At 41.7% G+C, this 27,086-nt stretch overlaps 3 protein-coding genes across 5 annotated transcripts; all 3 read right to left on the minus strand.

The window, feature by feature from the left end:
* Positions 1 to 3,035: 3,035 nt before the first annotated feature.
* Positions 3,036 to 7,521, minus strand: LOC128515314 (phospholipase B1, membrane-associated-like). Of its 3 annotated transcripts, XM_053489443.1 has the most exons (9): positions 6,939 to 7,174; positions 6,795 to 6,846; positions 6,478 to 6,715; positions 6,213 to 6,304; positions 5,980 to 6,061; positions 5,175 to 5,276; positions 4,877 to 4,972; positions 3,763 to 3,834; positions 3,036 to 3,660 (listed from the first exon to the last, which is right to left on the minus strand). In XM_053489443.1, the coding sequence occupies exons 3-9, from the start codon at positions 6,508 to 6,510 to the stop codon at positions 3,544 to 3,546; spliced, it is 594 nt and encodes a 197-aa protein (XP_053345418.1). In that variant the 5' UTR covers positions 6,511 to 6,715; positions 6,795 to 6,846; positions 6,939 to 7,174; the 3' UTR covers positions 3,036 to 3,543. The 3 variants fall into 3 exon arrangements, with proteins under 3 accessions (XP_053345418.1, XP_053345417.1, XP_053345420.1); XM_053489442.1 differs by adding an exon at positions 7,476 to 7,521 and having other exon boundaries at positions 6,478 to 7,059; XM_053489445.1 differs by lacking the exon at positions 6,795 to 6,846.
* On the minus strand, positions 6,935 to 11,588 carry LOC128514911 (phospholipase B1, membrane-associated-like). Its single transcript, XM_053488829.1, has 8 exons — positions 11,476 to 11,588; positions 10,782 to 10,938; positions 10,586 to 10,650; positions 9,560 to 9,650; positions 9,344 to 9,402; positions 9,158 to 9,225; positions 7,476 to 7,519; positions 6,935 to 7,059 (listed from the first exon to the last, which is right to left on the minus strand). Exons 2-8 carry the CDS (start codon positions 10,888 to 10,890, stop codon positions 6,935 to 6,937), a joined length of 561 nt encoding a protein of 186 aa, XP_053344804.1. The 5' UTR covers positions 10,891 to 10,938; positions 11,476 to 11,588.
* Positions 11,589 to 12,247: 659 nt separating this feature from the next.
* Positions 12,248 to 25,874, minus strand: sel1l (SEL1L adaptor subunit of ERAD E3 ubiquitin ligase). The gene is made up of 21 exons (XM_053489290.1): positions 25,411 to 25,874; positions 25,240 to 25,277; positions 24,447 to 24,642; positions 23,914 to 24,081; positions 23,688 to 23,793; positions 22,846 to 23,008; positions 20,081 to 20,134; positions 19,882 to 19,941; positions 19,724 to 19,805; positions 19,462 to 19,616; positions 18,330 to 18,386; positions 18,152 to 18,220; positions 17,939 to 18,016; positions 17,782 to 17,844; positions 17,584 to 17,671; positions 16,109 to 16,257; positions 15,851 to 16,016; positions 15,583 to 15,657; positions 14,985 to 15,157; positions 14,074 to 14,202; positions 12,248 to 13,906 (listed from the first exon to the last, which is right to left on the minus strand). The coding sequence occupies exons 1-21, from the start codon at positions 25,481 to 25,483 to the stop codon at positions 13,694 to 13,696; spliced, it is 2,355 nt and encodes a 784-aa protein (XP_053345265.1). The 5' UTR covers positions 25,484 to 25,874; the 3' UTR covers positions 12,248 to 13,693.
* Between the last annotated feature and the right edge of the window lie 1,212 nt (positions 25,875 to 27,086).

Genomic DNA, 27,086 nt, shown 5'->3' on the forward strand with positions numbered 1-27,086 from the left:
GTTGATGTCGACAACTGACGGTGCTATCTTGCACATTACAGGAATTCGTACCACCCTGTACAGTTCTGTACTCGCTCCAAGCCATCCATTCACACATTAAAGGAGTTCCTGGGAGGCCGGTGTTCCAGACAAGGAGCAGACATGGCTCCAGTGTACTGAGAGAACGTTCTACCTTGATGTTGTGCAAGCTCTAGTGAAACACTGGAATAAGTGCATTAGTGTATCAGGGGATTATATAGAAACATAAAGGGAGTTTTCACTCTCAGAACGGTGTTATTCTGCAAAAGTCCCGTTTTGACTTGAACACCCCTCGCATAAACATATAACTCCAAGTTTAATAATGAGCACAAACACAGTGAATGTTTCCATCTCTGGATAAGATGTCTACATAAATTAATAATAAATAAACATTTCTCATGCTGTATTCTGAATGTTCGTGATTTATATCTGTAATTCCCTCACATCACTGTACAGCTCCATCTTCTCCACCCTGCACTTTGTCATGTGATGGAAAGCTCTTACTTGCTCTCGCCCTGCTCACTGCCCTCTAGAGGTTACCTCCTCCTTATCCTGATTTCCCAGGACGGGTTGTTAGGCAGCTCGCGGTGCTCACACTCGCTCCGCTTTCTCTCAGGAGGACGAACAGAGTCATACACTCAGCTCCGGGTAGAAGAAACGCAGCAGGTTACAATAACACCGTCTGGATAATGAGTTATAATAAGAATAGTAATAATGATAAAGATTACAGCTTAAACAGAAACTTGATGGTTTTTCCAGGAATGTAATTTCCGGCCTAGCGAGCTGACGGGATGCTAATCAGGGAGATGATAAAGCAGGCTGGCGTCAGCATGGGCTCGGTGTTTACCCTGAGTCACGTGACCGGGTAACGTCTCTGATATGAACTAAGCCGGGGTTTATTACAGAACTCACCTGCGTGGGATTATCTGTGAAATCTGCTACGAAGCTGCTAGCGATCGTGTCATGTGATGTGTAGCGTTAGGATTAGACAGCATTGAAATAAGCCTCAACAGTTTTGGATAAACTCTAACGTGTGTGTGTATAAAGAGAATAAAAAGCACAACTCAGACTGTGACATTTCAGTAATCGCATCACTCCAGTCTGAACGCCGCACTCCACAAAACCTTTTCGCGTTGACCTCAGGCTGTGTGTCTGAGCTCGAGTACACAATTACCTCCTGTAGCTAAATCAATTAGAAGGCCATTAGTGTAGGTTGAACAGAGTCTGCACCTGCCGCAGCGCTAACACGCTTCATATCCGATTAGTCGGATCAGGAAAAGGTCGCCAGGTCAGGGGACACAATGTTCTCAGGTGCTCCTGACAACAACGGCGCATGCTAGGACATGTGCTAAGAGTTTAAATGTGCTAAGATTGCCTTGAGGTTAATCATCCAAAAACTAAGCAAATATGTTTATAATCAAAGAGTAGTCTTGTGTTAAAAGAGTATGGTGCTAGTTTTTACCATTTTATGTCCTGTAACGATGGCAGACATTGTTGTTATTCTCACTGCTAGCGCGATTACAATAGAGTTTAAAAAGGGAAATTATTTTTGCCAATTTCAAATACAAGTCATAATGCTAAGGTTTCACTGCTTAAAGTCCCAGAATGCAGTGCAACTAAGTGTATCTGATACATCGCTAACGTGGCTCAGCCAGTCAGTTAGAGATTTATGAGATACAGACAGAGATAATGGTGATGCTGGTATTAGCTTCAAAGCTTTGGAAGCTAATCTGCCTGAGCAGAGTGTGCAGATGACAAAGCACTAAAGTGCCGCCGCATCGCTCTCCAGAGATAAAGTCATGGCTGAATGCCATTGCTATATTATCAGCCGGTAGCCAAATGGCATTGTGGGTAATGGTGGACACTAGGGGTGCAACAAATTTCCAAATTACTAGATGAAAATCAATGGCCAAATTGAGATGCATACAAATTTAGCTGTCAATTATTTGGTGATGCCACTGCGTGTGTTTTTCATGCTAACTCAGAATGATAAAAAAAAAATAGCAAAACCTTAACAACCAAAAACCATTTTAAGTGTGAGAGAACTTCTCTAACTTAGCCAAAGCCATTGTAAACTGCAGCATTTACAGAGCTGACCTATTCTGGTGGGAGCTTTTTGGATGATGAATTCTCATGTCAGTATGTTAGTTATCCAGCTATATAGTACTCAACATTAACAGTTGGCCGATTGCCTAAAGTTATTAACCTCTGTGTTTGGGTAAGTGGAATGCCTCAGGCAGTTGAACAAGTGAAAATTAACGTGATGTTTTTATCAATCATCTCATGTTAAAAACCAATGTTGTTGCTGTTATTAGCCATCCACTAGCTGTCTATGATGTGATTCTGTTGACCAATCAAAGGCTAGGTTCCTGACTTCTGGACCAATCAGAGACTGGGGTCTTGACTTGTTGACCAACAAGAGGCTGTGGTTTTGACTTGTGGACCAATCAGACTCAGTTGTGGACTTGTGGACCATTAGAGACTCTAGAGCTGCTGACCTGTGTACCAATCAGAGATTCAGGTGCTGACTTGTAGACCAATCAGAGGCCGGATTTCTGACTAAAAAAGCAAACAGAGGCCATGTTAACTTTGGACTAATCAGAGGCTGGGTTCTTGACTTGTGGACTTATCCAAAGCTGGGTAATTGACTTGTGGACCAAACAGAGACCGGGTTCTTGACTTCGGACCAATCAGAGGCTGAGTTCCTGATTGTGCAGCAGCACTGATCTCAAATACAGAATCTAAATATTGGCATCACGGAATCTCAGTTTTTCTAACAATAAAAATGTAACTGCCATTATCACCATCTGCCCTCTTCAAACTTTAAATAGGAGTTACAATATATTTTATTGGTTTTAAATCATGACAGTAAAATAGGCTATTGGAGTTTTTTATTTATCTTTTGTTTTAGCAGAAAAGTTAATTAAATATGGACCATCTTTATTGTCTTTTTAGTTAATTTGCACAGTCTAAAAAATAAAAACCCTCAGGCTACATTTAAAAGCTGGGTGCTGAATAAGAGCCACTGGGTAACTTTGAATTTGATAATTCATTACCGGAATAATGGATTAATCATCTCAGTAATCAGTCATTAGCTGCAGCCTAAGTGGACCAATTTACCGTGAACTAAAGAAATGAAAGCAAACTGACATCATAAAAGATCTCAACTTAACACTTGAACACTGTTTACTATGCAAATCATTCATAAAGACGTTTCCTTTACAGTCCCTGCACAATCTTGTTCCGCCAACCTATCTACCACAGAAGACAGGGCTTTCAGTGAGACCTCAAAACTGTAACCTTACGGCTCTGCCCTTGTCCATCTTTTTTTTGCACCTTCCTTCCTGATTTTTGAACACAACTGAAAACCCATCTTGTTTGGCTGTAAATCTTATGTCATATCTGCTTGTCTTATTGCGCATTATACAACCTGAGATATCAGACAGCTGCACTCTGTACATAGTGGAATATTGGAGAATCTTGACAGCATAGAGTCGTAATACAGGATTTACTTTGAGTCCAAGTCTAGCAGAAGAAAAAGAAAACCATAAGCTCAGAGAGGAAGAGGAGCATGACGTGCCGAGCTGGTACAGACGTGCCACTCCTCACAAAATTGGGCCTGGTGTAGATGTATGGATGGTCCTAAAATAAGAGAACACAAAGATCATGAGCAGTAAATGGATGAATAGATAAAGAGCAATTGATATGACTTTAGAAATGTTATTAAAACAGGTGAAGCTTTACCACAGGAGGACAGATGAGCTGAATTGGAGATGAAAAACTCTTAACCATGAACTTTTCACCTTCAGGCTGGAACTGAGATGTGATAAAGAGAAGGAAAGTCATCAGAATGTGTCTTATTACTCTACATACGATATAACATGTTCTTGAAGACCTATTTGGATGTGATCAGTTTTTAATGTGGATAAAATGTTGGTCAGTTTAGTTTCTGCCACATTTCGTTTCTAAAAACTCTTTGCCACATTTAGTTTCTAGACCTGATGTTACTCAGATCACCAATAAGATATTATTTTACCTCTCAAACAGCTCATACATGCACCACCAGGTGAACTGAACATCACTGATTACTAAATATATACCAATAAACTGGTGATAGGACCATGATTCACCCAAGGTCACCTATGCCCATGGTCAGATGGCTGGTACTAGTGCCGGGTTCAGAGCTGCTTCAATAGCTAAACTCCTAACTTTGCAAGCAGTTCTCCTTGCTTTCTTCTTACTAGGAAGCATTTGAGCTGCCCATTGCATATTGAGTCGATTTTTTAAAGCTGGTGCTCAAAAACTTTTAGTTGGTCGTGATAATCCTGCCCTTAGCCCTTGTCATACGCAGTTCTTTTTTCGGCCCAACAAAGTGTTGGTGCTGCCAAGGAACCGGTTTTTCTGTCTGAGGACTGGTGCTTTGGCTGTCTGAAACTTAATGACTAGTTCAAAATTGGGCACCAGCTCCGAACTAGCTCCAGGACAACCTTGGTGGAATAGGGGTAACAGTGCATCACAGCTGACCGTGATGGGGCCCAGCAGGCAAATAGCCCAAGTTCTCCAACCCAGCCTCCAAACTTACCAGATCCTAATCTAATTAAACACCCTTTTATAGGATGTGTCACAAAGAAAAGTCTAAAAAATTCCAGGGCCCGTCCTGCAATCCACTGCATCCAAGAATCCCCTGCAATGAACTGGTGTCCAACACAGCACACCACCCTCCATTTTATTAATTGATGCTCGAAGCTTCTTTAAGGGATTTCCTACACATCTACAGCACACATCTACATCTACTACACATCTACACGTCCATTAGAGAGAAAACATCTTTCAAGCATGTTTCTGATGTTAAACTCACCATGTTGTTCCAGAGACCCTTCGCCAGCTCTTCATGTCCCTTTATGGTGAAGTGGAAACAGTCTGGAGTGAAGAAGCTCATGTCAATCTTTCCATTCTTAACAGGAAAAACAGCAGGATGAGACAACATCACATTACACACATGGGTTATTTTAAGTTAATTAAAAACAAGCAAGCTGCTAACAAGCTAAACCCGTAGCATCAGTCATTGACTAGTTGATGATTTTCGTCTATATTTCCTGGTTGACTAGTGGCAGTTTTTACTTTTTGGGGCTGTAACAATGCAATTAAAGTCTTACAGGAAGTCTTGGAGGGTCTGCATGTTTCAGGAACGGCTGAAGAACCACGGCGAAGTCCGTTTTAAAGAACCGATTAGTATGCAGAAGCTGCTCCAGGGCTTTCTGAGAGAACAGTGCAAAAATCTGAGTGAGCACATGAAGTTATAATAATAATCTTTATTTACTGTGTATAAGCTGTTTGAGCTGAGTGAAGTGCTGGGTAATACTATTTCAGAATATCAGCTAGGGACACCATCAAGAACCTCACATTCCTACTGAAGTCAGGGTTTGATTGTGCATGATAATGTGTTTTCTTTTAAAACAGGATGAAGAAATAGTTTTTTCGAAATCGGCCACACCCCAGACTCTTAGTGATCTGGCTTAATAGGGAGTTTAATTAGCCTCCTTTGTGGAGCATTTGTTCACTTTATCCTGGAGTGTATCCATGGATTCAGTGCGTTTCTGGAGGAATACTTTATATTCAAGGTCAATTGTAAGATATGTTCATCTCTCCTTCCCTTTCATAGACTTTTTACATTCTGAAACATAATGTAAAAAGTTAGAAAAATAAAAGGAAGAAAATCTGTAAAATATTTATACACAGCTTTAATAAAAGTCCGATAAGTTGGGTCCTTTAAGTTTTTGAATTACACACTGATGCACGGGACATTGGACGATATGGAACCTAAATTAGAACCTTGCTGGACACAAACAAGTTTGGTTCTCTACACTATATTACTGAAATAACACGTCAGTATCTTATAAACAAGCACACCTCTAGCATGCAGAAGACAAGGGTTTGTACTTTTGTAGTTGATCTTCACACCTGGTACTGGAGATTGACGTCCATCAACTCTTTAAGTTCAGCAGAGTCTGAAGCCGGCCTTACCAGGCATGAGCAGAAGGACCTGAGGAAAGAATTTGTGTAGAAGTGAAAGTCAACAGTGAACAAATAAAGGAAGAACAATAAGGAACCAAAAACAAAGTTGTAGAAGACTTTAACATGTCTTTTTTTTCAATATCCTGTTTCTTTGAGTCTACACAGTACATATACAGAACCTCTGGAGTAGACAGCCAGGCGTGGGCTTCTGCACCTCTCTTAATGTCCCCATGGGTAAAATCTGAACCACATTCACAATCATACGAGGAACCTGAAGGTAAAGAAAGAGTCAACTTTTTCTGAAGACTCAGTATAGAAAACGTGCTTGTGCTTTGAGATGCTGTGAAGGAGTTCATGAGCAGATGCTTTGACAATGAGAATCAGGTGAACTTCATTTGTGTTTGTTTTTACATATATAGAACGTTTTAATGCTTATTTGTCTACCTCATTCATCAGCATCTCCAGGGACGTGGCCATGTAGTGGATGAAGTTCTCCACTGAGTACAGAGACTGTGTAAAAAAACAGAAAAACAGAAGAAGGTGAAGGACGTAGTGAAAAGAACAATACAAGGTTACACATGGAGCGTGTGGAACACTCGACCTTGTCCTTGCAGTAGTCGCAGATATCGTTCATGCCTATGAGAACCGTCAGAAGTTTCCAGTCCTCGTCGAAGTTAATCTCCTGGAGTTTAAACACAAAAAGTGAAATTTAACTCGTTTTGCAATAAAACACAGACTTAGGAGCAGTCTGATCTTCTCACCTCAAGCATCTTCAAGGTGTCGATCAAACGTCGAGCTTGTTCAGGGAGATTACTTACACACACACATACACACACACAGTCTGTTATTAAGCTCCACACCTGTGAAACTTCTTAGAAGGTGTTGTTCTGTACGCTGATACCTACAAGGTGTTGTGTCCCGTCACAGCCAGATTCAAACCCGTATCACTGAGTGGAGCCGGGGTTCCGTGTACGGTTCTGCTTCGAGCCGGACCCACGAGATTGGGGTTAAAGAGCTTGAGGATGTCTGAGACACACACCCAAATGGTGTAAGAACTCAGGGTGACATTTTTTAGGGTAGAAAATAAATAATAAATAAATCCCGCAGGTACTGTAGAACCCTGATCTTCATATTTCGCTTGGTTCGGCTCAGTCCGTTCACTCGTATGCCGACGCACATTTCTTGCAAAATTAATATTCTTAAGGCAGGGTATTCATATGACGAAGCATTATTTTTATTATTGTTATTATTATTATTATTATTAACTATTTCCTATTTAACAGTAACCCGGACAGAACCCTGTGGTCCTGATGTTTGGTTCTTTCGCTATGCTGTTTGGGCCACAATAACCTTCTCATGTGAAAGGTTCTATAAGAAGGAAATTGTTGTTGGAAATTGTTCCGTGTGTAAGAAATGCTAGAAGAAACTTCAGCAGGACTTACTGGCGAGGGTTATGACGTTCTGGAAGGTTCCGTAGCCGCCGATGCTGTGTGAGGTTTTACAGACAGAGACGTCAGAACATTAGACCAGAAAGCAGCTGCTTGGGTTTAAATGCAGCGTTGTGTGTTTTGTAAGTAATGTGTAAATACAAAGGATGTTTAGGAAAGAGTGCAAAAGTTTATTTTTTTTCTATATTAATAAAAATGTATGTTCATATACACTCACCCAAAGGATTATAAGGAACACCTGTTCAATTTCTCATTAATTCAATTATCTCTGCAACCAATCACATGGGAGTTGCATTTAGGGGTGTGGTCCTGGTCAAGACAATCTCCGAACTCCAAACTGAATGTCAGAATGGGAAAGAAAGGTGATTTAGGCAATTTTGAGTGTGGCATGGTTGTTGGTGCCAGACGGTCCGGTCTGAGTATTTCACAATCTGCTCAGTTACTGGGATTTTCACGCACAACCATTTCTAGTGTTTACAAAGAATAGTGTGAAAAGGGAAAAACATCCAGCATGCGGCAGTCCTGTGGGCGAAAATGCCTTGTTGATGCTAGAGGTCAGAGGAGAATGGGCCGACTGATAGAAGAGCAACTTTGACTGAAATAACCACTCGTTACAATCGAGGTATGCAGCAAAGCATTTGTGAAGCCACAACACTCACAACCTTGAGGCGGATGGGCTACAACAGCAGAAGACCCCACCGGGTACCACTCATCTCCACTACAAATAGGAAAAAGAGGCTACAATTTGCACGAGCTCACCAAAATTGGACAGTTAAAGACTGGAAAAATGTTGCCTGGTCTGATGAGCTTCGATTTCTGTTGAGACATTCAAATGTTAGAGTCAGAATTTGGCATAAACAGAATGAGAACATGGATCCATCCTGCCTTGTTACCACTGTGCAGGCTGGTGGTGGTGGTGTAATGGTGTGGGGGATGTTTTCTTGGCACACTTTAGGCCCCTTGGTGCCAATTGGGCATCGTTTAAATACCACGGGCTACCTGAGCATTCTTTTTGACCATGTCCATCCCTTTAGGACCACCATGTACCCATCCTCTGATGGCTACTTCCAGCAGGATAATGCACCATGTCACAAAGCTCGAATCATTTCAAATTGGTTTCTTGAACATGACAATGAGTTCTCTGTACTAAAATGGCCCCCACAGTCACCAGATCTCAACCCAATAGAGCATCTTTGGGATGTGGTGGAACGGGAGCTTCGTGCCCTGGATGTGCATCCCACAAATCTTCATCAACTGCAAGATGCTATCCTATCAATATGGGTCAACATTTCTAAAGAATGCTTTCAGCACCTTGGTGAATCAATGCCACGTAGAATTAAGGCAGTTCTGAAGGCGAAAGGGGGTCAAACGCCGTATTAGTATGGTGTTCCTAATAATCCTTTAGGTGAGTGTATGGTGTAAGTGGTTTGCCACTTAATACAATTGCAGTTCAAGTCGAACCAGGACTTGTGATGGAATTTCTGGAGAATGTTTTTCTGTGCAAAAATCTAAAGTGATTGACTTGAACACCCTTTGTATTAAAATAAAATTGACCAAAAAAATTTGAATTACTTTAGTTTTATTTTTTTTATTAATTTTTTTTATATATATCTGGCAATACAGAGGGTGTAAAATTTTTGCACTGTAATAGGGTGGAGTGTGTGTGATCTAAGCACCTCCAGGAGACATGTCGGAACTCGATGGGGATTCCCAGTACGGTAGTGGCATTCGCCCCGATAGCGGTCTGTAATAACACACACACACACTTCCTGATCGGTCAAACATTTTAAAATAATAGTGTTTTTTTTTATGCCTAATGGAGAGGCCACGCCCACTTCACCCCCTGCTGTGTGTTTACTGACCGTCAGAGAATCTCCCAAAGCTGCAATCACCTTAATGTCGGCTGCCTTCACCTCTTCAACTGGAACACACACACACACACACACACACACACACACACACAGGAAGCAGGAAATCTACAACCTGAATAAAATCTTAAGATCATGAGATACTGTTCTCCTGAAGATTTCCGTCCCATAAACACATCAGTGATAACACCCCTGGGGTCAGACTGGTACCTGAAGTGGGGACGGAGGGTGAGGGGCTCGTATCAGGACAGAGGAACGGCGCATGCTTAAAGCTCACAGGTCTGCTCTTCTCAGGATGCTCCTGTAACACCAAACACACACACACACACTCACATCACATCTAATACACGAGGTGTCGATTAGTTTTCTATAGCAGCAGTCGTCCACTCCACTTTAATACATTATCGTTTCCATAGCAACATGGATGTGGACAGGAGAAAAAAAGAAAAGAGAAAAGCTGTACATTGATAAATGAAATAGTCAAGAAATAAGTGGATGGATGGAAGGAAAGAGTTAAAAGGTTCATTAAAACATAAGAAAATGTTTCTCTCATGGAGAGATTGAATTTTCACTTCCTCACTCTCTCATCTTCTATACCGCTTTATCCTGTATTCAGGGTCTCGGGGACCTGGAGCCTATCACAGGAGGCTTAGGGCACGAGGCAGGGTACACCCTGGACAGGGTGCCAATCCATCACAGGGCACACACACACATTCATACACACACTACGGGTAATTTGGGAATGGCAATTAGCCTAACCTGCATGTCTTTGGACTGTGGGAGGAAACCCGAGTACCCGGAGGAAACCCACCAAGCACGAGGAGAATGAGCACACAGAGACGGGAATCGAACCCGGACCCTGGAGGTGCAAGGCGACGGTGCTAACCACTACACCACCATGCCGTCTAGAATTAATTATCGTCATTGAAAATGAACAGATAAAACAAAGCATTGTGTAAAGCGGTGTGTATTGATGTAAGACGTGTATGGAAGGAGTCTCCAGTGTCAGAGTGGAGGTAAAGCTGTAACTTTCAGATTAATGACAAAGGTGTTTACGCGTCGTTGTGGGTTCTCTGTCTTAATGTTATGAGGGAAAGAAACAAAAATCAAAGGACGGCAATATAACACAGATCTACATTAAATATATTTATATAAATAGATTTAATAATAGTTTTAATTTAATCTTGTAATTATTATGGTAACAGGAACTCCAGTGAGACAATGTACAGAACAGACCTTCCTCATAGCGTCCTCGCTGTAATAGCCGAGTCCTTCTTCATATTCCCGCCTCCATTCATTTCCTTAATCACGTTCCCATAACAAGAAAGAGAAATCAATTAGCGACATGTGACTTTTGACCCCAAGACTACACATCAGGATCCTCGGTTCAGGCCTGATGTTGCTCTCCACTTATGCCGCTTCTAGAACTTACCTCTGACACAACCGGGGGTGAGCAGGCACGTTGCCACGGCGATCCAAAGCCCCTGCATGATGGTGTGTGTGTGTGAGTGAGTGAGATCTGGACAATGGCTAAAGCACATGGTCAGAGCAGGTGACTATACCAGGGCCCCTTTTAGCTCAGGAAACATCTGAGAGACAAAGCATGCACGCACGCACACACACACACACACACACACACACATACACATGAAGGGGGTGTGGTCATATGATATGACACTCCATAAAGGTTAAAAACTAGCATCATCATAAACATCTCCCAAGAATGAGAAAGTCAGGATTCAGCACACACACACACACACACACCATTAAAGCTACAGCAATCAGACTTAATGAAGATGTTTAAATGTTAATTAAAACATAAAATGGTACAAGAGAGAATTAATTATCTTCACTAAAAATGTTGATCTACACTGTAACTTTACAGAATTACAATATTGTGAAAATATTTTTCTTCCATTTAAAAAGTGAAACTAATATATTTTAGATTTGTTAGTTGTCCCGTGAAACATTTTACGCTTTTTTTTGTAAACATAATTTCATAGATTATGCTTTACAGCTCATGAAAATAAAAAAAATCAGTATCTCAAAATATTCGAATATTCCCATTGGATAAATTCAAGATGAACTGGCAAAGTAACATAATGTTCTTGTAACGCACTCTGTACCTGGTCAGGGCTCCTTTATCTCCTTTTAAATAATTACTGCAGCGGTGCGGCATGGCATGGAGGACATCAGCCTGCGGCACATTATTGAAGACCAGGCCACGTATTTACTAAGCATCTCAAAATAGGATGCAAATTTGGTCCTACTTTTAGGAGTAAAATAAGAAATCACTTCTATCTCTACTAAAATGTAGGACATCTCCAGAGGTGGCAAGGAGTAGTAAAAACAAGACGCTCAGGCAGAGATGCAATTGGAAGAGAGAAGTTTTAGTATGACTGAGTGAAACAAGGGTGGCACTGTCGCCTCACACCTTCCATGTTTTTAAGTTTGCCTGTTCTCGCAGCTTTCAAACAGTGACACAGCGACAGTGTCGGTAAAAAATTAAACTCTGCTCTTACTACACCGCAGATTCAGACATTTCCTCAAAATAATTTGCTTCTGTTCACTTTTATCTTTAGAGATAAGAGTAGGGCAGAATTTTTCTTTATTTCTTTACATTTTACTTTGCACTGACTCCAGCCTCACTCCATTCCACTCCTTGTGAAGATCTCCCAAGTTCTTGGATCAGCTTTGTTTGATTCTGTTCTTAATGCTGCGATCATCCCTGTTGCTTGTGCACATTTTCCAGTCAACTTTCCATGGGTATGCTTCAATACAGTGATGACCTACTACGTCTTTTCTTCCTTGTGGATGATCGTCGTCCGGACAACTCTTAAGTCAGAAGTCTTTCTTTCGCTTTCGTGTACTGAACAAGACAGACGTACAAAGTATTTATACTGTATGAACAGTAATTTACTTAATCTTGAAATGAAGTATTCTAATATTTTGAGATACAGATGCAATTTATATAATTTTACATTCTACGTAGTAATTTCACATTCTCCGTGTGCGTTTGTGTGTGTGTTGGTTGTGGGGGAGCACAACACGCTCTTAGATGCCCCTCTACTCCTGAGTGGGGTCGATATACCATACTTCCTGGCCAGGTCAAAACTTAAAAAAATTAGCCTGGAAGAAAGCAGTTTTGCCCGACCCTAGACGCTCTCCTAGACCAGCGTCATGATTATACAACTTAGTAGCAGCAAGAATTCACAAACACAATGTTCACCTCACACACACAAACAAACACGGTAAAGATCATCTTGCCTGTTTATTTTGTGAAACAAATAGTGATATTCTGCTCTCTGTAATAACCGTACACACACAAACACACTTTACTCCTCCTCCTCATTTATCACCATAATATAAATCTGACATTTTGTAGGTGTGTGTGTGTGTGTGTGTGTGTGTTAAATGTGAAAATATCTTGCCTTTGTAATTAAAGAAAAAGGCACAGGACAGCAACAATGTAACATTCTTAAAGAGAAAGAAAGAAAAAAAAAAGCTGAGGCCACGCCCAGATCAAGGGTCCAGTTCTCACTCCTCATTTGCATATCCACTGTGATTGGTCCATAGTGTCAAGTGACATCACAAAGTGGAAAACATCTGTCTAATAATTTAACCTTATAAATGAACTCCACTCTGACTAACACACACACACACACACAGTAAAGCATGCTAATGTTTTTTTTCTCCCACTGTTGTGACTTTTAATGATTTCCAGTGTGTTTTAGGTCTTATTTAGCAAAACAAACAAAAATAAACAAAATGAGATGGGGTTCTCGTCCTCAGTGTTCAGAAGTACCGAACTTCTCCCCTAAGGGACGAGTGAATGGAGTCTTTGTCTGCTGCACCCTGAGCCGTACACACTTTAGAACCAAGTCCCGGTTCTCGAAGCGCATGGTGTGTGTGTGTGTGTGTGTGTGTGTGTAAAGGGCTGTACCGAAAGTAATGCAAAAGTGGAGATAACATTTTAATAACCGACACAGGAGTTCGTGTAAAACTTCATCCAAACTTCAAGGTACGATTTCACAGACTCGGTCACACGCTGTGCGTTTGCGTCGTCATGGAGCCTGACCTTTGAACCGTCTTTGTCACAGTTTAGCTTCTTGCACTTTGTGTTGTGTGTCTCTTTCGGTATGGCCCTCATATTTATATATATGTGTGTGTGTGTGTGTGTGTGTGTGTGTGTGTGTGTGTGTGTGTGTGTAAGACGCCCTCGCCGAGGATCATGGGAGTGGTCTGTCCCTTAAGGTAATACTGGTGTGGGCGGAAAGAGCACGCTCAGGCTCCGCCTTTCTCGCGGTCTCGGGTCTCTCACGGGTGTCCATGCGCTGCGGCTCTTTAATCGTGGTCGGGTTCGGGGGCGGGGCCACCTTGCTCCGGCTGGGGGACGGGTCTGGGCGGGGCGGGTGGGGCTCTCGGGACGGGCTGGTGCTGTCTTTGTCTGTAGGCGATGACGGTCCCCAGGAGCAGCGCGATCACGGTCATGAGGTACAGATCCCACTCGGGTCCCAGCAGCTGGTCCAGGTCCACCTGAGAGACGAGCTCCTTTAGCTGGAGGGGGCGTGGAGAGCAGAGTAAACAACAACAACAACAACAACAACGGCTGTCATGGAACTAGTCAGGTCATCTGCTGATATACCATTTCAACTTGTACATCTCTTTCATAAGGGTGTGTGTGTGTGTGTGTGTGTGTGTGTGTGTGTGTGTGTGTGTCTTACGTTTAGATCATGGAGGTACTGCAGTGTGTAGAGGAGTCCCAGTTTACACAGGGCGAGGAACACGGGCACCTGGGCGTCAGGACTCGCCTCGGCAGCCATGTCGTAGAAACGCTTGGCCAGGTGGATGTCCTGCACCGAGAGAGAGACGTCAGCACGAAGACACGGGAACGCGCGCACACACTCACTCACTCACTCACTCACTCACACACACTCACACTCACACACACACACTCACACGAGGAAACGGAACAACGTAATAAACTAGCGCGAACATGAGGAGGAAAATAAACAAAACAAAAAAAATACATACGCATAAACAAGATCAAATAAAGGAATAAGAAAAGAAGCAGAAATGAAAAATAGACAGAATGAGGAAAACAATTAAATAAAAAAAGGAAGGAACTGAAAAAATCTAAAGAAGAATGAAAGGAAGGACAAGTCAAAAGGAAAGAATGAAGCAAAAAGGGAGGAAAAATGGACTGATTAGAAAGAAAAATTAAAAACAACAAAGCAGAAAGGTAAAAAAAAATTAATCAATTAGTGGATGAAAAATCAAGGAAGTAAAAATAAATTGTAAACAATTAAATGGATCCTAAAAAAAAAGAGAAGAAAAAGGAAAAGAAAGAAGATGGAAGTAACTAAAAACAGAAATGAAAATCAAAGGAACCAAAAAAGGAAGGAAATAAATAAAAAAATAAAATAACATAAGCAGGAAAGGAAAAAGGGTAGACAAGGGAAAAAAAAATCTAATGATGAAAAATCAGGGAAGGAACAAAAAGAAATCTAATAAAATGTAATAAATGAGGAAAAGAAGACTGGAGTGTTTATTGTGTCTGCTCCTGATCATCAGTACGAGTGTGTGTGTGTGTGTGTGTGTGTGTGTGTGTGTGTGTGTGTATGTGTGTGAGTACCTGTTTGATGCCAAGGCCCATCTCGTGCATGTACCCCAGGTTGAACATGGCCTGTGCGCTGTGCTGCTGCTCCGACGCCAGTCTGTAGTGGATCACCGCCGTCTCGTAGTCGACATCAGTGCCGTAACCATAGAAATGATAATCACCCAGTTTAATCCTGGCCACAGTGTAACCTGTATATACACACACACACACACACACACACACACACACACACAATGTGTAAAAGTAAGCATTATTAAATAACCCTGTTCGCCAGGCGAAAGTATTCACCCCCCGCCTCATGTTACACCCTCGACCCGAAACGCCCCTGCACCCCCACGTGTACACAGCGTCCCTCACATCTGAGGATGGAACACGTGATCATGGTGGTTTATCAGACTCAAACATACACTGGGCGCGCTAGTTTTCACCCCCGATATAAAGAAGATAAAAGCTGCTTTGCGACAATGACAATTGATAAAAGCGCTATACAAATAAAATAAAATTGAAGTGAAAAGGACATCTGTGTAATACGTCTATCAGCTGGTCACATCTGGATAAATAAATTAGTAAATAAATAAATAAAAAAAAAAGGTTGAAGTGAAGAGTTTCTAACCTTGTGCAGCCGCTCTGGTCCAGTGTAGAAGAGCTCGAGGGTAGGTTTCATTATCACTGAAGATCCGGGACTGCTCTGTAACACACACACACACACACACACACACACACACACACACACAAGCATTACACACTTTATAAGGTCTATTAAGGTATATTAATTATGGATTATTTTTAGTCAGAAAGTATTGATTAGTTTTTTCTATATAATACGAGTTTAGTTTTGAATCGATGAGTTTTTAACCCTCTGGCGCCCCCTGGTGACTCACTCTGGTCGAGGATGAAGGCCACGTTACTCTGCGCCACCTCGTAGCCCTGTTCAGCCAGGAGCAGGTACTGGACCAGCGCCGAGTCCGTGTCTCCCTCCTTAAAGCTGCCGTAAGCGCTCATAAGCCTCTCGGACCACCGGCCGCGCTCACACACATTCTTAAACAGCTACACACACACACACACATCAGTATGAGATTACAAGCTGACACACCACATTAATTTAGTAGATATATAAAGTGTGTGTGTGTGGGCGAGACCTCGACAGCCGTGTGACAGGAGCGCATGACGCCGGTTCCTGTAGCGTGCATCTGGGCCAAGTTATAGAAGGCCAGGATGTGACCCGCCTGAGACGCCAGGTTAAAGAACTTCAGAGCCTGCTTGTAGTCACGCTTCACTCCGATACCGTCTGAACACACACACACACACACACACACACAAACACACACACACACCAAACGGAGAGTTAGAAAGATGGATTATAAAATTACTCACACACACACGTCTCAACCTGCTGACTTAGAATATTTTCATATTTATTTCAAACATTTCTCTTCTTATTTCATCAGTGAATTATATCTCAATGTTTATAGATTTATATACTTTTACCTTTTTTTGTTTTTAATTTGAGGTGTTCACTGGTGATCTATATTTGGTGTATTTTTACGCAGCACTCGGATGTGAGTTTGTAAGCAAAACAGGTGAACAAGCTGCAGCGAAGGGGAACCAAAACGAAAACCTTTATACCTTTACGCATATTAAATAAAGTCAGGGGTCGGGATTACCAAAACCAACTAAAAGTTTGTGATCATCTTTTAAAAAAAAAATAGCCTCAATGTGCAACGGGGAGCTTAAACACTTTGGAAATAGAAAGAAGAAAGGAAGCAATTAAATAAGTAATGGAAATCAAAAAAGAAAAAATAAAGGAAAAAAGACAAAGAAGAGGAAAAAAAATCAAATAAGGGATAAACATCAAGAATAAAAAAGGAATAAGGCAAGGAACAAAAAAGGAAGTGTGGAAAGAATCAATAAGGCATGAAAAACGAGGAAGAAGGAAAAGCGAAAGAAAAAAGTAAAAAAAAAAAAAAATCCACTCAATATGCAACGGGCAGATCAAATGCTTTCTAGTAACGAGAAAGTCAATTTCTTGTTTCTTTATTATCTATTTCTAGATTTTTTTAACAACATTTGCAGTAAACAACAGCTATTTTTATACCTAACTGAAGACCTTAGTCTGGTTTACGTGATGTATCTAATAAATCTGATTATTTTCTCTGTACACACTCCCTACACACGGCCATTCTAAGAAGAAACCTTACATTTCAGCAGGTGAAACGTGATGTCACAGAAAGTTATGAATCACTTTTAGGGGTAAGTTTAAGACATTATCACGTCTGAATCCCTCTATAATTTTACGTCCTCAGTGTCTTTAGATCACATTGGCCCGGTTTGGTGACGATCGTATAAATCCCCTAGGAGGAGTAGATCAAAAACCATCAGGTGCGTTTTGTCAATCAACCAAAAATAACTGGTTTCCTGTTGAGTTGAGTCCAGGACGACAGTAGTTCAACTCAATGAGATCTAAATGTGTACTGAGTGTCACATGACGACATGGGGATGATGTCATAGTGAGGAACAAATGCATCCTGACACAATTTATGTGGAAAATTTCGGATTTGTTAGCAAACTGCGCTACTCATGTAGTGTACACACACACACACACACACACACTCACTGTAGTACATGGTCCCCAGCTGTAGCTGTCCATCCACCCAGCCCTGCTCTGCAGCCTTTTGGAAGTACTTTAGGGCGAGCTCGTAGTTCTACACACACACACACACACACACACACACACACACACACGTTATATTTAATAGCTTTACCTGCGTAAAATCTGATAAAACAATAAATGAATCAGGGACCAGACACTCACCACAGGCACTCCTCTCCCGTAAAGGTATGCCATGCCCAGTCCACTCTGTCCCACAGGGTTACCCTGAAATCACACACACACACACACTGCAGTCAGTCTCCATGTCTCCACACCACACAGGTGATGGGAGTGAACGAGGCGTCCTGTTGGGTCTCACCTGCTCAGTTGCCTTCTTAAAGTAATGCAGTGCCGTCTCGTTGTTCTGGGGCAAAAACTCACTGCCCTCTGAGTACATCTACAACACACACACACACACACACAGTGTGTACACTTCTACAAAGGAGCCATAATAAACATCATCTGTCTCACACATTCTCTCTCTCTCTCACACACACACACACACACACACACACACACAGGGTTTCCTCACCTTTCCGAGGAACGCCATGGCGTGTGTGTTTCCTGCGTTAGCTGCCTGGTTAAAATACTCGTACGCTCTCTGAGAGAAAAAAAAAAAGAACACCAGCGGTGAGTTAACGTGTATATGTGTGTGTGATGTAATTTGACTGACATGGGGAGAGGTGTATACAGGCTGTATAAAGTGATACCTGGTGATTCTGCTCCACTCCTCTGCCCCCGTGTAAGTGTAACTGCCCCAGACCCACCTGTGGGAGAGACACACACCACAACACACCACTGGGTGTTAACTCAGCATCTAACACACACACACACACACACACACAATCACTCTCTCTCTCTCTCTCTCTCTCTCTCTCTCTCTCTCCTCTCACACACACACAGTCCCTGACTTACGAATGAGTTCTGTTCCTGTGGCATGTTGTTTGTAAGTCTGATTTGTTCTTAAGTCTGACAAAGTGAGTCTTTTAATATAAATCATACTGATCCACTTGACTAAATCTTTGTCCTCTTTCCCCACACTGTCATCATGTGTTCAAAAACTGTAACCGCACCTAAGAAGTACTTAATCTCACACATGTGAAATCTCAGTGTTGTTTCCGTGCCTTTAAATCGCGAGGGGAACCCTAAATGCCATTTTGTCTCAGAGCTATTTTCCACTGTATTGGACTGTAAACTTCTGTCTCGAGGATTTTTCAATATTAGGATTATTCACCATCAGGACAGATTTACAGAACACACATTTTCTATCATCGCGCTCCTGGACTGATTCATTGAAACTGGTGAGGACGACTTATTACTTCCTCGCACACACACACAATATATTATTTATTTAGACATTTTATGCATTTACTTACACACTAAAAATATTGTATATAATTGTAAATATCGGTATCTGCCGCACTGCAGTGTCTATTTTTTGTACAATTCTATGATTTGTTCACATCTACGAATGTTAGTATAATCGCGGCCTGTTCGTATATGTGGAAATTCGTAACTCAAATGTTCATAAGACGAAGAATTACTGTATTTATGAACAAGAAAGAATCAGACTCAGAAACATTATAACAGGATATGAGGGAAAAGAAACAAACATACATTCATCTAAACACACACACACACACACACGTGATACCGCTATCGATAATGAAAACTGATGAATAATATCATGTTATTAAGTGTTCTTATGAACGATTGTGTTTAAAGTCTAAACACCAAACACTTTATTTTAACATGAGTTGATTAATAAACACAAGCAACACACTTGTGTTTTACTGAAATAAATAAAAATAGTAATCTGTGTATGTGTGTGCGCGTCAGTACCTGCGCCTGGACGTCCCCCTTTTCAGCCAGGAACTGGTAGTACTGGATCAGATCCTCCTCCAGCATCCCACTGGGAGAGCCCGGGTTCTCCACCTCGTCCAGGAGACGGATCCGCTGCACCGCACTGCCCCCCGTCAGGGACACGTCACTGGCCACTGACCCACACAAAACACAATTATCATCATTAACATCATCATCATCATCAACACACTAAACATAATCATCATCATCATCATCATCTCACACACACACACACACTTACCGTGATTGGCCACTAGTCTGTAGTGTGTGAGGGCCGACTCACAGCTCTGAGGAACACCCACACCTCCCCAGTACCTGTAACCCTACACACACACACACACTTAGTATCAACATTACCTAATGTAATTTAATGAAGACCAGATGATGTAATGTTCTCACCAGGATCATGTGAGCCAGCAGGTTTCCTCCCAGAGCACCGAACGTGTAGTACACTAATGCCTGGGTTTAATCACACACACACACACACACACACACACACACACACACACACACACACACACACACAGAGTTAGAGACGCAATCACACACTAACTCAGTGACACACCATGATGACAGCGTGGAGTAAGAGAGGACGTACTTTAGCCTGACTGGAGTTTACTCCTAATCCAGCTGCGTAGAGGAACCCCAGGGCCTGATGGGAAAAAATAAAATAAAACATACACCCAGTGATCAGACATCCAGTAATACAGTTTGCACATTTGCACGTGCACTTTATGTCTATAAAAATGTTATACTTAGCTAGTTAGTTTTTGTTAATTTATGTTGTAATTTATGTTAGGTCTCTCTGTCCTGTCTCTGCTAGCCAGCTAACTAGGCCACTTGGTTAGCTAGTTTAGTGTCTATGTTAATTTATGTTGTAAATTTATGTTGCATGTAGCACCTTGGTCCTGGAGGAACGTTGTTTCGTTTCACTGTGTACTAACTGTATATGGTTGTAATGACAATAAAGCTTACTTGAACTTGAGATGTTTAGATCAGTAACACACACCACATCCTTCTCTTTATATAAAACTATTAAATTGTTATTACTGATATTTTTATTTAATTAAATTCTAACCTGAAGCTTTTGTTTTTAAATGAAACCTTTAACACAGAATTACAAACACAGACAACAAATGAGAAAACATTAATAATGATGAATTGTGATTATATATATATATATATATATATATATATATATATATATACACAGTGGAACCTCGGATTACGAGTAACATGGTTAACAAGTGTTCTGCAAGACGAGCAAAGATTTTTAATAAAGTTCAACTTGAAAAACGAGCATTTTCTTGGTTTAAGAGCACCAAGTATCATGTTTCACGCATGCGCTTCTTGTTTAGACGCTGAGCGTCACGTGATCACAACTGAGCCAACGGTTTTTCTCTCTCTTGCGCTGCGGAATTGTGGGTAATCGACTCCCCTGCTGGGTCTTAGTGCTCGTCTCTTACTGGTATAATCAACATCTGTGCACGCGTGTACTGTTTACTATAATACTGTGACCACGTGTGTGTGTAAAACATATTTAGTTTTGTGTTCAGAAGCGCGTGTGTACAGCGCGTGTACTGTTTCTTATATCACACGTGTGTGCGCGCGAGTAAGGCAAAAGAAATTATCAATACAGAGGTTAAAAATCTATTTTCTTCCTCATCGCGGTGTGTGTGTGTGTGTGTGTGTGTGTGTGTGTGTGTGTGTGTGTGTGTGAAACCCTCATTCACAAACACACACGCGCGCACAGAAATAAAGGCAAGAGACAAACACTCTGCCCTCCGGAGAAACTCTGTCGCAAATCTTTTCAGAGGTAAGGTGCTGGGTCATTTGTTTGTTTGTTTTACTTTACAGCAGTGATTCTGTTAGTTTGCGCTCACACAAGTGTCATTAGCGATGTTTATTGCTTTTAGATAAAACAGTGTAGCGGGAGAGAGACGTTAATTTATGACCTCTGTTTACGGAAGTGTAGTCCAGTAAGGGAGATGCATTGTGGGTAATGCAGTCAGGTGTGTGTGAACACGAATGTGAGATTTAAGTTAGGATATTGAGCCTGCGTTTTCTTCTTCAGTAGTTTTTTAGTTGGATTTAACCTGACAATGCAGAAAATAAAAGAACGGGCATCGAGCATGGATTAACGAGCTGTTACGCTGTCGCGAGCAACATAAAAAAAAGCGGAGAAGCTTTAATAATTTAGAACAGAACAACAGTCTTTCCGTTAATGTGTGTGTGAGTGCGTTTAAACGAGAGTAGAAAGTTTTAATGTGTAAGATAAGGAAAGGGAGACAGGAGGGGCTGAAAGCGAGAGTCTCCACTTACTCTAGCCTCACACACGCACACACATACACAGCGCCTACATGCACAAAGAGAAACGCTAATCTGCCGAGATTTATTTTTAACTTTTTTTGAAAGTTAACGTGCAGGTTAGTTTGTTTTATTTTTACTTAATTTTGTATTAATTATTTTTATGTATTAATTTTTTTGTGCTGTAGAACAAATAATTTAAGTTTCCATTATTTCTTATGGGAAAATTAAGTTTGGTTTACGAGTGTTTTGGAATACGAGCCCACCTCCGGAACGAATTATGCTAGTAATCCGAGGTTCCACTGTGTGTGTGTATATATATATATATATATATATATATATATATATATATATATATATATATATATATACCAGTTTTCCAATAAAATATTTTTTTATTGAAAATATACAGTTAATATTAACATGAACATAATGTACATTATTTAATTATTTAACTAATTAGATTTTTCTATAAATTACCATATTTTTATGCTTATGAATAATATTTATATTTATTCTATTTAATAATTTTTTGTATTAACATTTAAATTAGGTAATAATTATTTATATAATTATCCAATCAGTTTAAAATTGTATATAATGATTTTGTGTTTAACATTATTTATTAAATCCTCTATTACTGTTAAAAATAGAGGATTTAATTTTATTATAAAATTTATAAAATAAGTAAAATAATTTTTTTAAAAGGTGACGCCCAGGACTCCACTGGTCCAGTGTCTCATTACTCCAGTGATTGATGTGTTTGAGCTAAAATGTTTCCTTTAACTGATGCAAGAGACACATCCTGTGGGCGGGGCTAAAACATTATTCTGTTTCAGAAGGATCAAACTGTCGTCCTACATTAAGCAAAGAAAACAACTAAGAAAAGATCAGATTTCCTCCTGAGCTCTTCAGTATAAAACTGAACTTTTCTTTTTCTGACGGTAACGTCGTCATGTGATTTGGGCCTGTTGAGTGTACAGGGTTAAAGTTCATGTTACACAGTGTCCTGTACAGAAAGAAGCCCCTCCCCCCATACGTGTAATCCCAGGTTACCGTCTGTGATTTGGGCGAGCCCTCCAGCGCCAGCTTCTCGAAGATCTCTCTGGCCTGCGGGACGCCCTGGGGGAGGTAATCTCCGAACAGCATGGCGTAGCCCACCTTCTCCATGGCCTTAGTGTGACCCATCGCCGCCACCTTCACCAGCTTCCCGTACAACCTCAAACACACAAACACACACATACTTAAACTCGTACACGACCCGATGTCACAGTAGAATGATTCTGATATTCACATTCATACTTAGTCACATGACCGGGGCTCGTTATAATACTCGAGAAATAAACGAGGCAGACACACACAGAGAGATGAGGACGAGAGGCGAGGACGAGCTCGAGCTCACAGACGAGTGTGGGCTGTGATCACATGACCTTTACACACTTTGCATTAAGGTGAATAAATTAATCTTCCGCAGACCTTCAGGTTTTATGTAAATACTGAGTGATGTACACACGGCTGCAAACAACACTGTAACTGTGTGTGTGTGTGTGTCTGTTTGTGTGTGTGTACAGGGACAAGCAAAGACATTAATCACCCAAATACTTCAGGGTTTAAGTGAGAGAGTGAAAGACAGAGACAGACAAAGACAAATGGAAAAGAAAGACACAGACAGAAAGAGACAGAAAGGCACATACAAAGACAGAGAGACAAACAGACTCAGAGTCAGATGACAGACATATAGAGGCAGAAGGAGACAGAGAGACAGATAAAAAGACAGACAGGGACAAAGACACAAGGACAGACAAACAGACAGAGGGACAGACAGTCTCTCTCTCAGTTGTCTCTGTACAGAGTCTATGTAACAGACTGTACTGGTTTCCATGGTAACAGTGACTCACTCTCTCCTCTGGCTCCTCCTGCTGGTGCTGTTCAGGAGACGCAGTGTGTGCTGGTACTGCTCCTCCGCCTCCTCCGCCAGCCTTCTCTGCTCCGCCTGCTCCTCCGCTGAGGACACACACACACACACACACACACACACACACACAGAGAATAAGTAATGATACTCACACACACACACACACACTCACACACACACACACTCTTGTGAACTGAAGCAGATCTCACTTTCACAGAAGCCCCACTTCTTGTCGAGCTCGTAGTCGTATGTGGTGGCGCACCAGAGCCGCCCGTCGCCCCTCCCCTCTGTGGTGCAGTCCGAGTACTCCTTCCCCAAAAACAGAAAGGGGAACACGCAGGGCTCACCGGAGGCTGTGCCACCTATTACCACGGGAACTGTATACACACACACACACACACCAATCAGAGGCACACACGTTACTACACATCACCAATCCACAAACCAATCTCTCTGTCACACACACACACACACGCACACATGCACACACGCACGAGTGAGTCTCACTTTCACAAGTGTTTCACAGAGAAATGAATATACACATGCACACACACACACATAAAAAACTAAAATACTGAAAGTGCAAAAGTTTGCACATCCCTACCAATTATAGTAAAATTATACAGTATTAACTACAGTCAGTTTGGGGGTTTAAAAAAAAAAAAAAAAAAAAAAAAAAAGGTCACATGACCATCCTGCAGGAGAATGATTCAGGTTCACCCCGCCCCTCCCCCCAGCTCACCCTCTCTGGGCTTGGCGTCTGCAGGAGGAGGTTGGTTTGGAAGCTCCTCCTTTTGGATCTCCTCCTCCTCGGGTTCTCTCTCCTCTCCTCTGTCTCTCCCGTTCTGGCGCTCAAGCTCGGCCCTCATCTCGGCCATTTCCTCAGGTGTGATGAAGTGTCCTATCACGGGCATCTCTTCTTCCTCTTTCTCCTCATCCTGTGAATATTGTGTGAATGAAACGAGAGAGAGAGAGAGAGAGAGAGAGAGAGAGAGAGAGATGAGGCACGAACCTTTACCCTGGTGTGTGTTACTAATTCACAGACACGGTAATGTCATGACATGTCTACAGTCTAGGAGCACCGACATCACCTCCGTCATAAAAGCTCTAGGAATAAAATAAAAATCAGAGCGACGCACAAATACTGAATCCTGGGGAAGTGGAAGCTCAGGGGGTTAAAGGGTAAAGATTTACTGATCGGAAGGTAAGGGGTTCGAGGCCGAAGCTCCACCCGGTTGAGAAGAAAGAATTTCACTGTTTAGTGATGAACGTTGTACAAAGAGGCGTGGCGTAGCTGCGGGAACGTTAACGATAATGCCACCTGCAGCCAACGGAGCATTCATATTTAAGGATTGCTACACATGTTACTATGGAAACGTTAACAACAATGCAACAGCGCCACCTGCAGCACAGGAGTACTCATACTCACACCGATTGACTATAAATGATAACATTGACTTTAAAGAAATTACAAGATGACCTTGTGTAATGCGTTTAAGGATTTCAGGACAGCTTTGTCTTTTCCTGACACGTACCTGAGAGGGACTGGTCTCCTGGACATCCTGGTCCACTTCTGCAAAAGACAGATTATACAAATGATTTATTATAATAAGAATGTTAAAGCAAATAATGATGTATGCTGAATATAAAGCTCCAGAGGAGGTGTGTGTGTGTGTGTGTGTGTGTGTGTGTGTGGTGGTCCTCACCAGCTGTCAGAGTGAAGCTGAGGATGGAGAAGAGCAGCAGGAGAAAGCAGATCCTCTTCAGTGTGAAACTCATTCTGTCTTTAAAACTCAACTCACTAGAACATCCTCAGCTTAGCCAAACACACACACACACGTACACACCTCGCTAATTAACTAACACGGCTGCAATCCAGGTGTAAAAACAATAAGTCTGACTGTATCCATAACAACACACAGCTAGCAAAACAGGATTAGCATGCTAGCTAAACATTAGCATGAACCTGACGCGAAGAAATTAGCCTTAGCAGCATCCACGTCCTCTTACTGATACGAAACACTAACCTGACATAAATTACTAATATTAATTATTATTACTATTACTCTAGTAATCACCCCTCACACACTCTCACGGTGTATTTATCTCTAACCTCAGTCTAAGGTATAAACTGCCGAACTGGTCATTTGCCTACAGCCCAGACCCTCGGCTTTATCTCCACCCGTATTCCGGGAAAACCCTGCGACTATTGGCTGTCCGCGGATAGACTGAGGCGTCCGACCAATCAGAGGGCAGAACTTCGATAGGTCTAACCAATCCGAACTCAAGAGGCGGGATCAGCCCGAATGCGGTTGGGGGATAAAAGTCTGGTGAAATCACTTCCTGGTTTGTCGCTCAACCAATCGCGAAGTGCAACGACATAGAAGGCAGCCAATAGGAGACGCTCACGAGGACATGGCCGTCCAATCCGAAGCGCACACACATTCTTGTGACGTACACGACAGCTGGTGTAAACAAATCCGCTCCCTCAGGGCATTCAGTGTGATCCTCAGGGACATAAACAGATCTGATTACACATTTAGTACATTTATAAGATCTTTATTCTATCTATCTATCGTGAATGTTAAAAAATACAGTGTTGCCAAAGCACCTGGATATGGTATTTTACATTGTGAATAACATTATAAACATATAACATATAACTAAACAGTAAAGATGTTAAAATCTCTCTCTCACTCACTCACTTAGGATTAGCCTTAATATGAGAAAAAAATTCTTATAATACCTTATAGTGTATGTATAGTACCTTATGTGTACGTATAGTTACACCTGTGAGGTGTAACTATACGTGTCCCAGTGGGCGTGTCCCAGGTGTTGTCCAGTGGTTAATGACACTAACTGTGTGTCTCAGCGTGGGTGAGAGTAGGTCTGTACGGTCCGCAGTACTGAGGAGAGTGCAGCTGTCTATCAAAACCCACATTCACACCCAGTCACAGAAGCACTTTCAGTAAGAACACACATCTGATAACGTTATGGCGTCTTAAACAACACGCCGTCTCTGCACTAATCACTTCTAAGTCCTTCTGAATCGCTCCAGTGTTGTTTTATTTACACGTAGAAAGCTAACCATCTTCTAACACAAGGCTGAATCCCAAATCCCTCTCTAACCCCTGATCAAGGGCACTGTTTCGGGCGTGGAACAAGGGATTGTACACCCTACATGGCGCACTAGCTTTCCAAAAACTATTTGGTATTCAAACCAGGAACTTGGAAGCTAACAGAGCTGATATTCTAAAGTGGAATAAGTGGAAATATAAAGTAACTCTTCTAGATTCTCAGGACTGTCCACCACCTCCATGCTTTACTCTCCTTACCTTTTGGCTGTTGGTCACCAGCTCCGCCAGTTGCGGTTAGTTAGCTC

This window comes from Clarias gariepinus, chromosome 27, assembly GCF_024256425.1.
Source record: "Clarias gariepinus isolate MV-2021 ecotype Netherlands chromosome 27, CGAR_prim_01v2, whole genome shotgun sequence".
Classification (NCBI taxonomy): domain Eukaryota; kingdom Metazoa; phylum Chordata; class Actinopteri; order Siluriformes; family Clariidae; genus Clarias; species Clarias gariepinus.

Excerpts from the sequence above, each read along its gene's own strand:
- sel1l (XM_053489290.1), bottom strand. The coding sequence starts at position 25,483 with ATGAGTTTCACACTGAAGAGGATCTGCTTTCTCCTGCTGCTCTTCTCC. Across the intron at positions 18,221-18,329 it reads GAGTGGAGCAGAATCACCAG|AGAGCGTACGAGTATTTTAA; the intron begins GTATCACTTTAT and ends TTTTTCTCTCAG. Across the intron at positions 17,672-17,781 it reads ACGGGAGAGGAGTGCCTGTG|AACTACGAGCTCGCCCTAAA; the intron begins GTGAGTGTCTGG and ends GTGTGTGTGTAG.
- LOC128514911 (XM_053488829.1), bottom strand. The coding sequence starts at position 10,890 with ATGTGCTTTAGCCATTGTCCAGATCTCACTCACTCACACACACACACC. Across the intron at positions 9,651-10,585 it reads GCGAGGACGCTATGAGGAAG|GAGCATCCTGAGAAGAGCAG; the intron begins GTCTGTTCTGTA and ends TTGGTGTTACAG. Across the intron at positions 7,520-9,157 it reads TTCCGACATGTCTCCTGGAG|CATCGGCGGCTACGGAACCT; the intron begins GTGCTTAGATCA and ends AACCTCACACAG.
- LOC128515314 (XM_053489442.1), bottom strand. The coding sequence starts at position 6,510 with ATGGCCACGTCCCTGGAGATGCTGATGAATGAG. Across the intron at positions 5,277-5,979 it reads ACGTCAATCTCCAGTACCAG|AAAGCCCTGGAGCAGCTTCT; the intron begins GTGTGAAGATCA and ends CTGTTCTCTCAG. Across the intron at positions 3,835-4,876 it reads AGGGTCTCTGGAACAACATG|TTCCAGCCTGAAGGTGAAAA; the intron begins GTGAGTTTAACA and ends ATCACATCTCAG.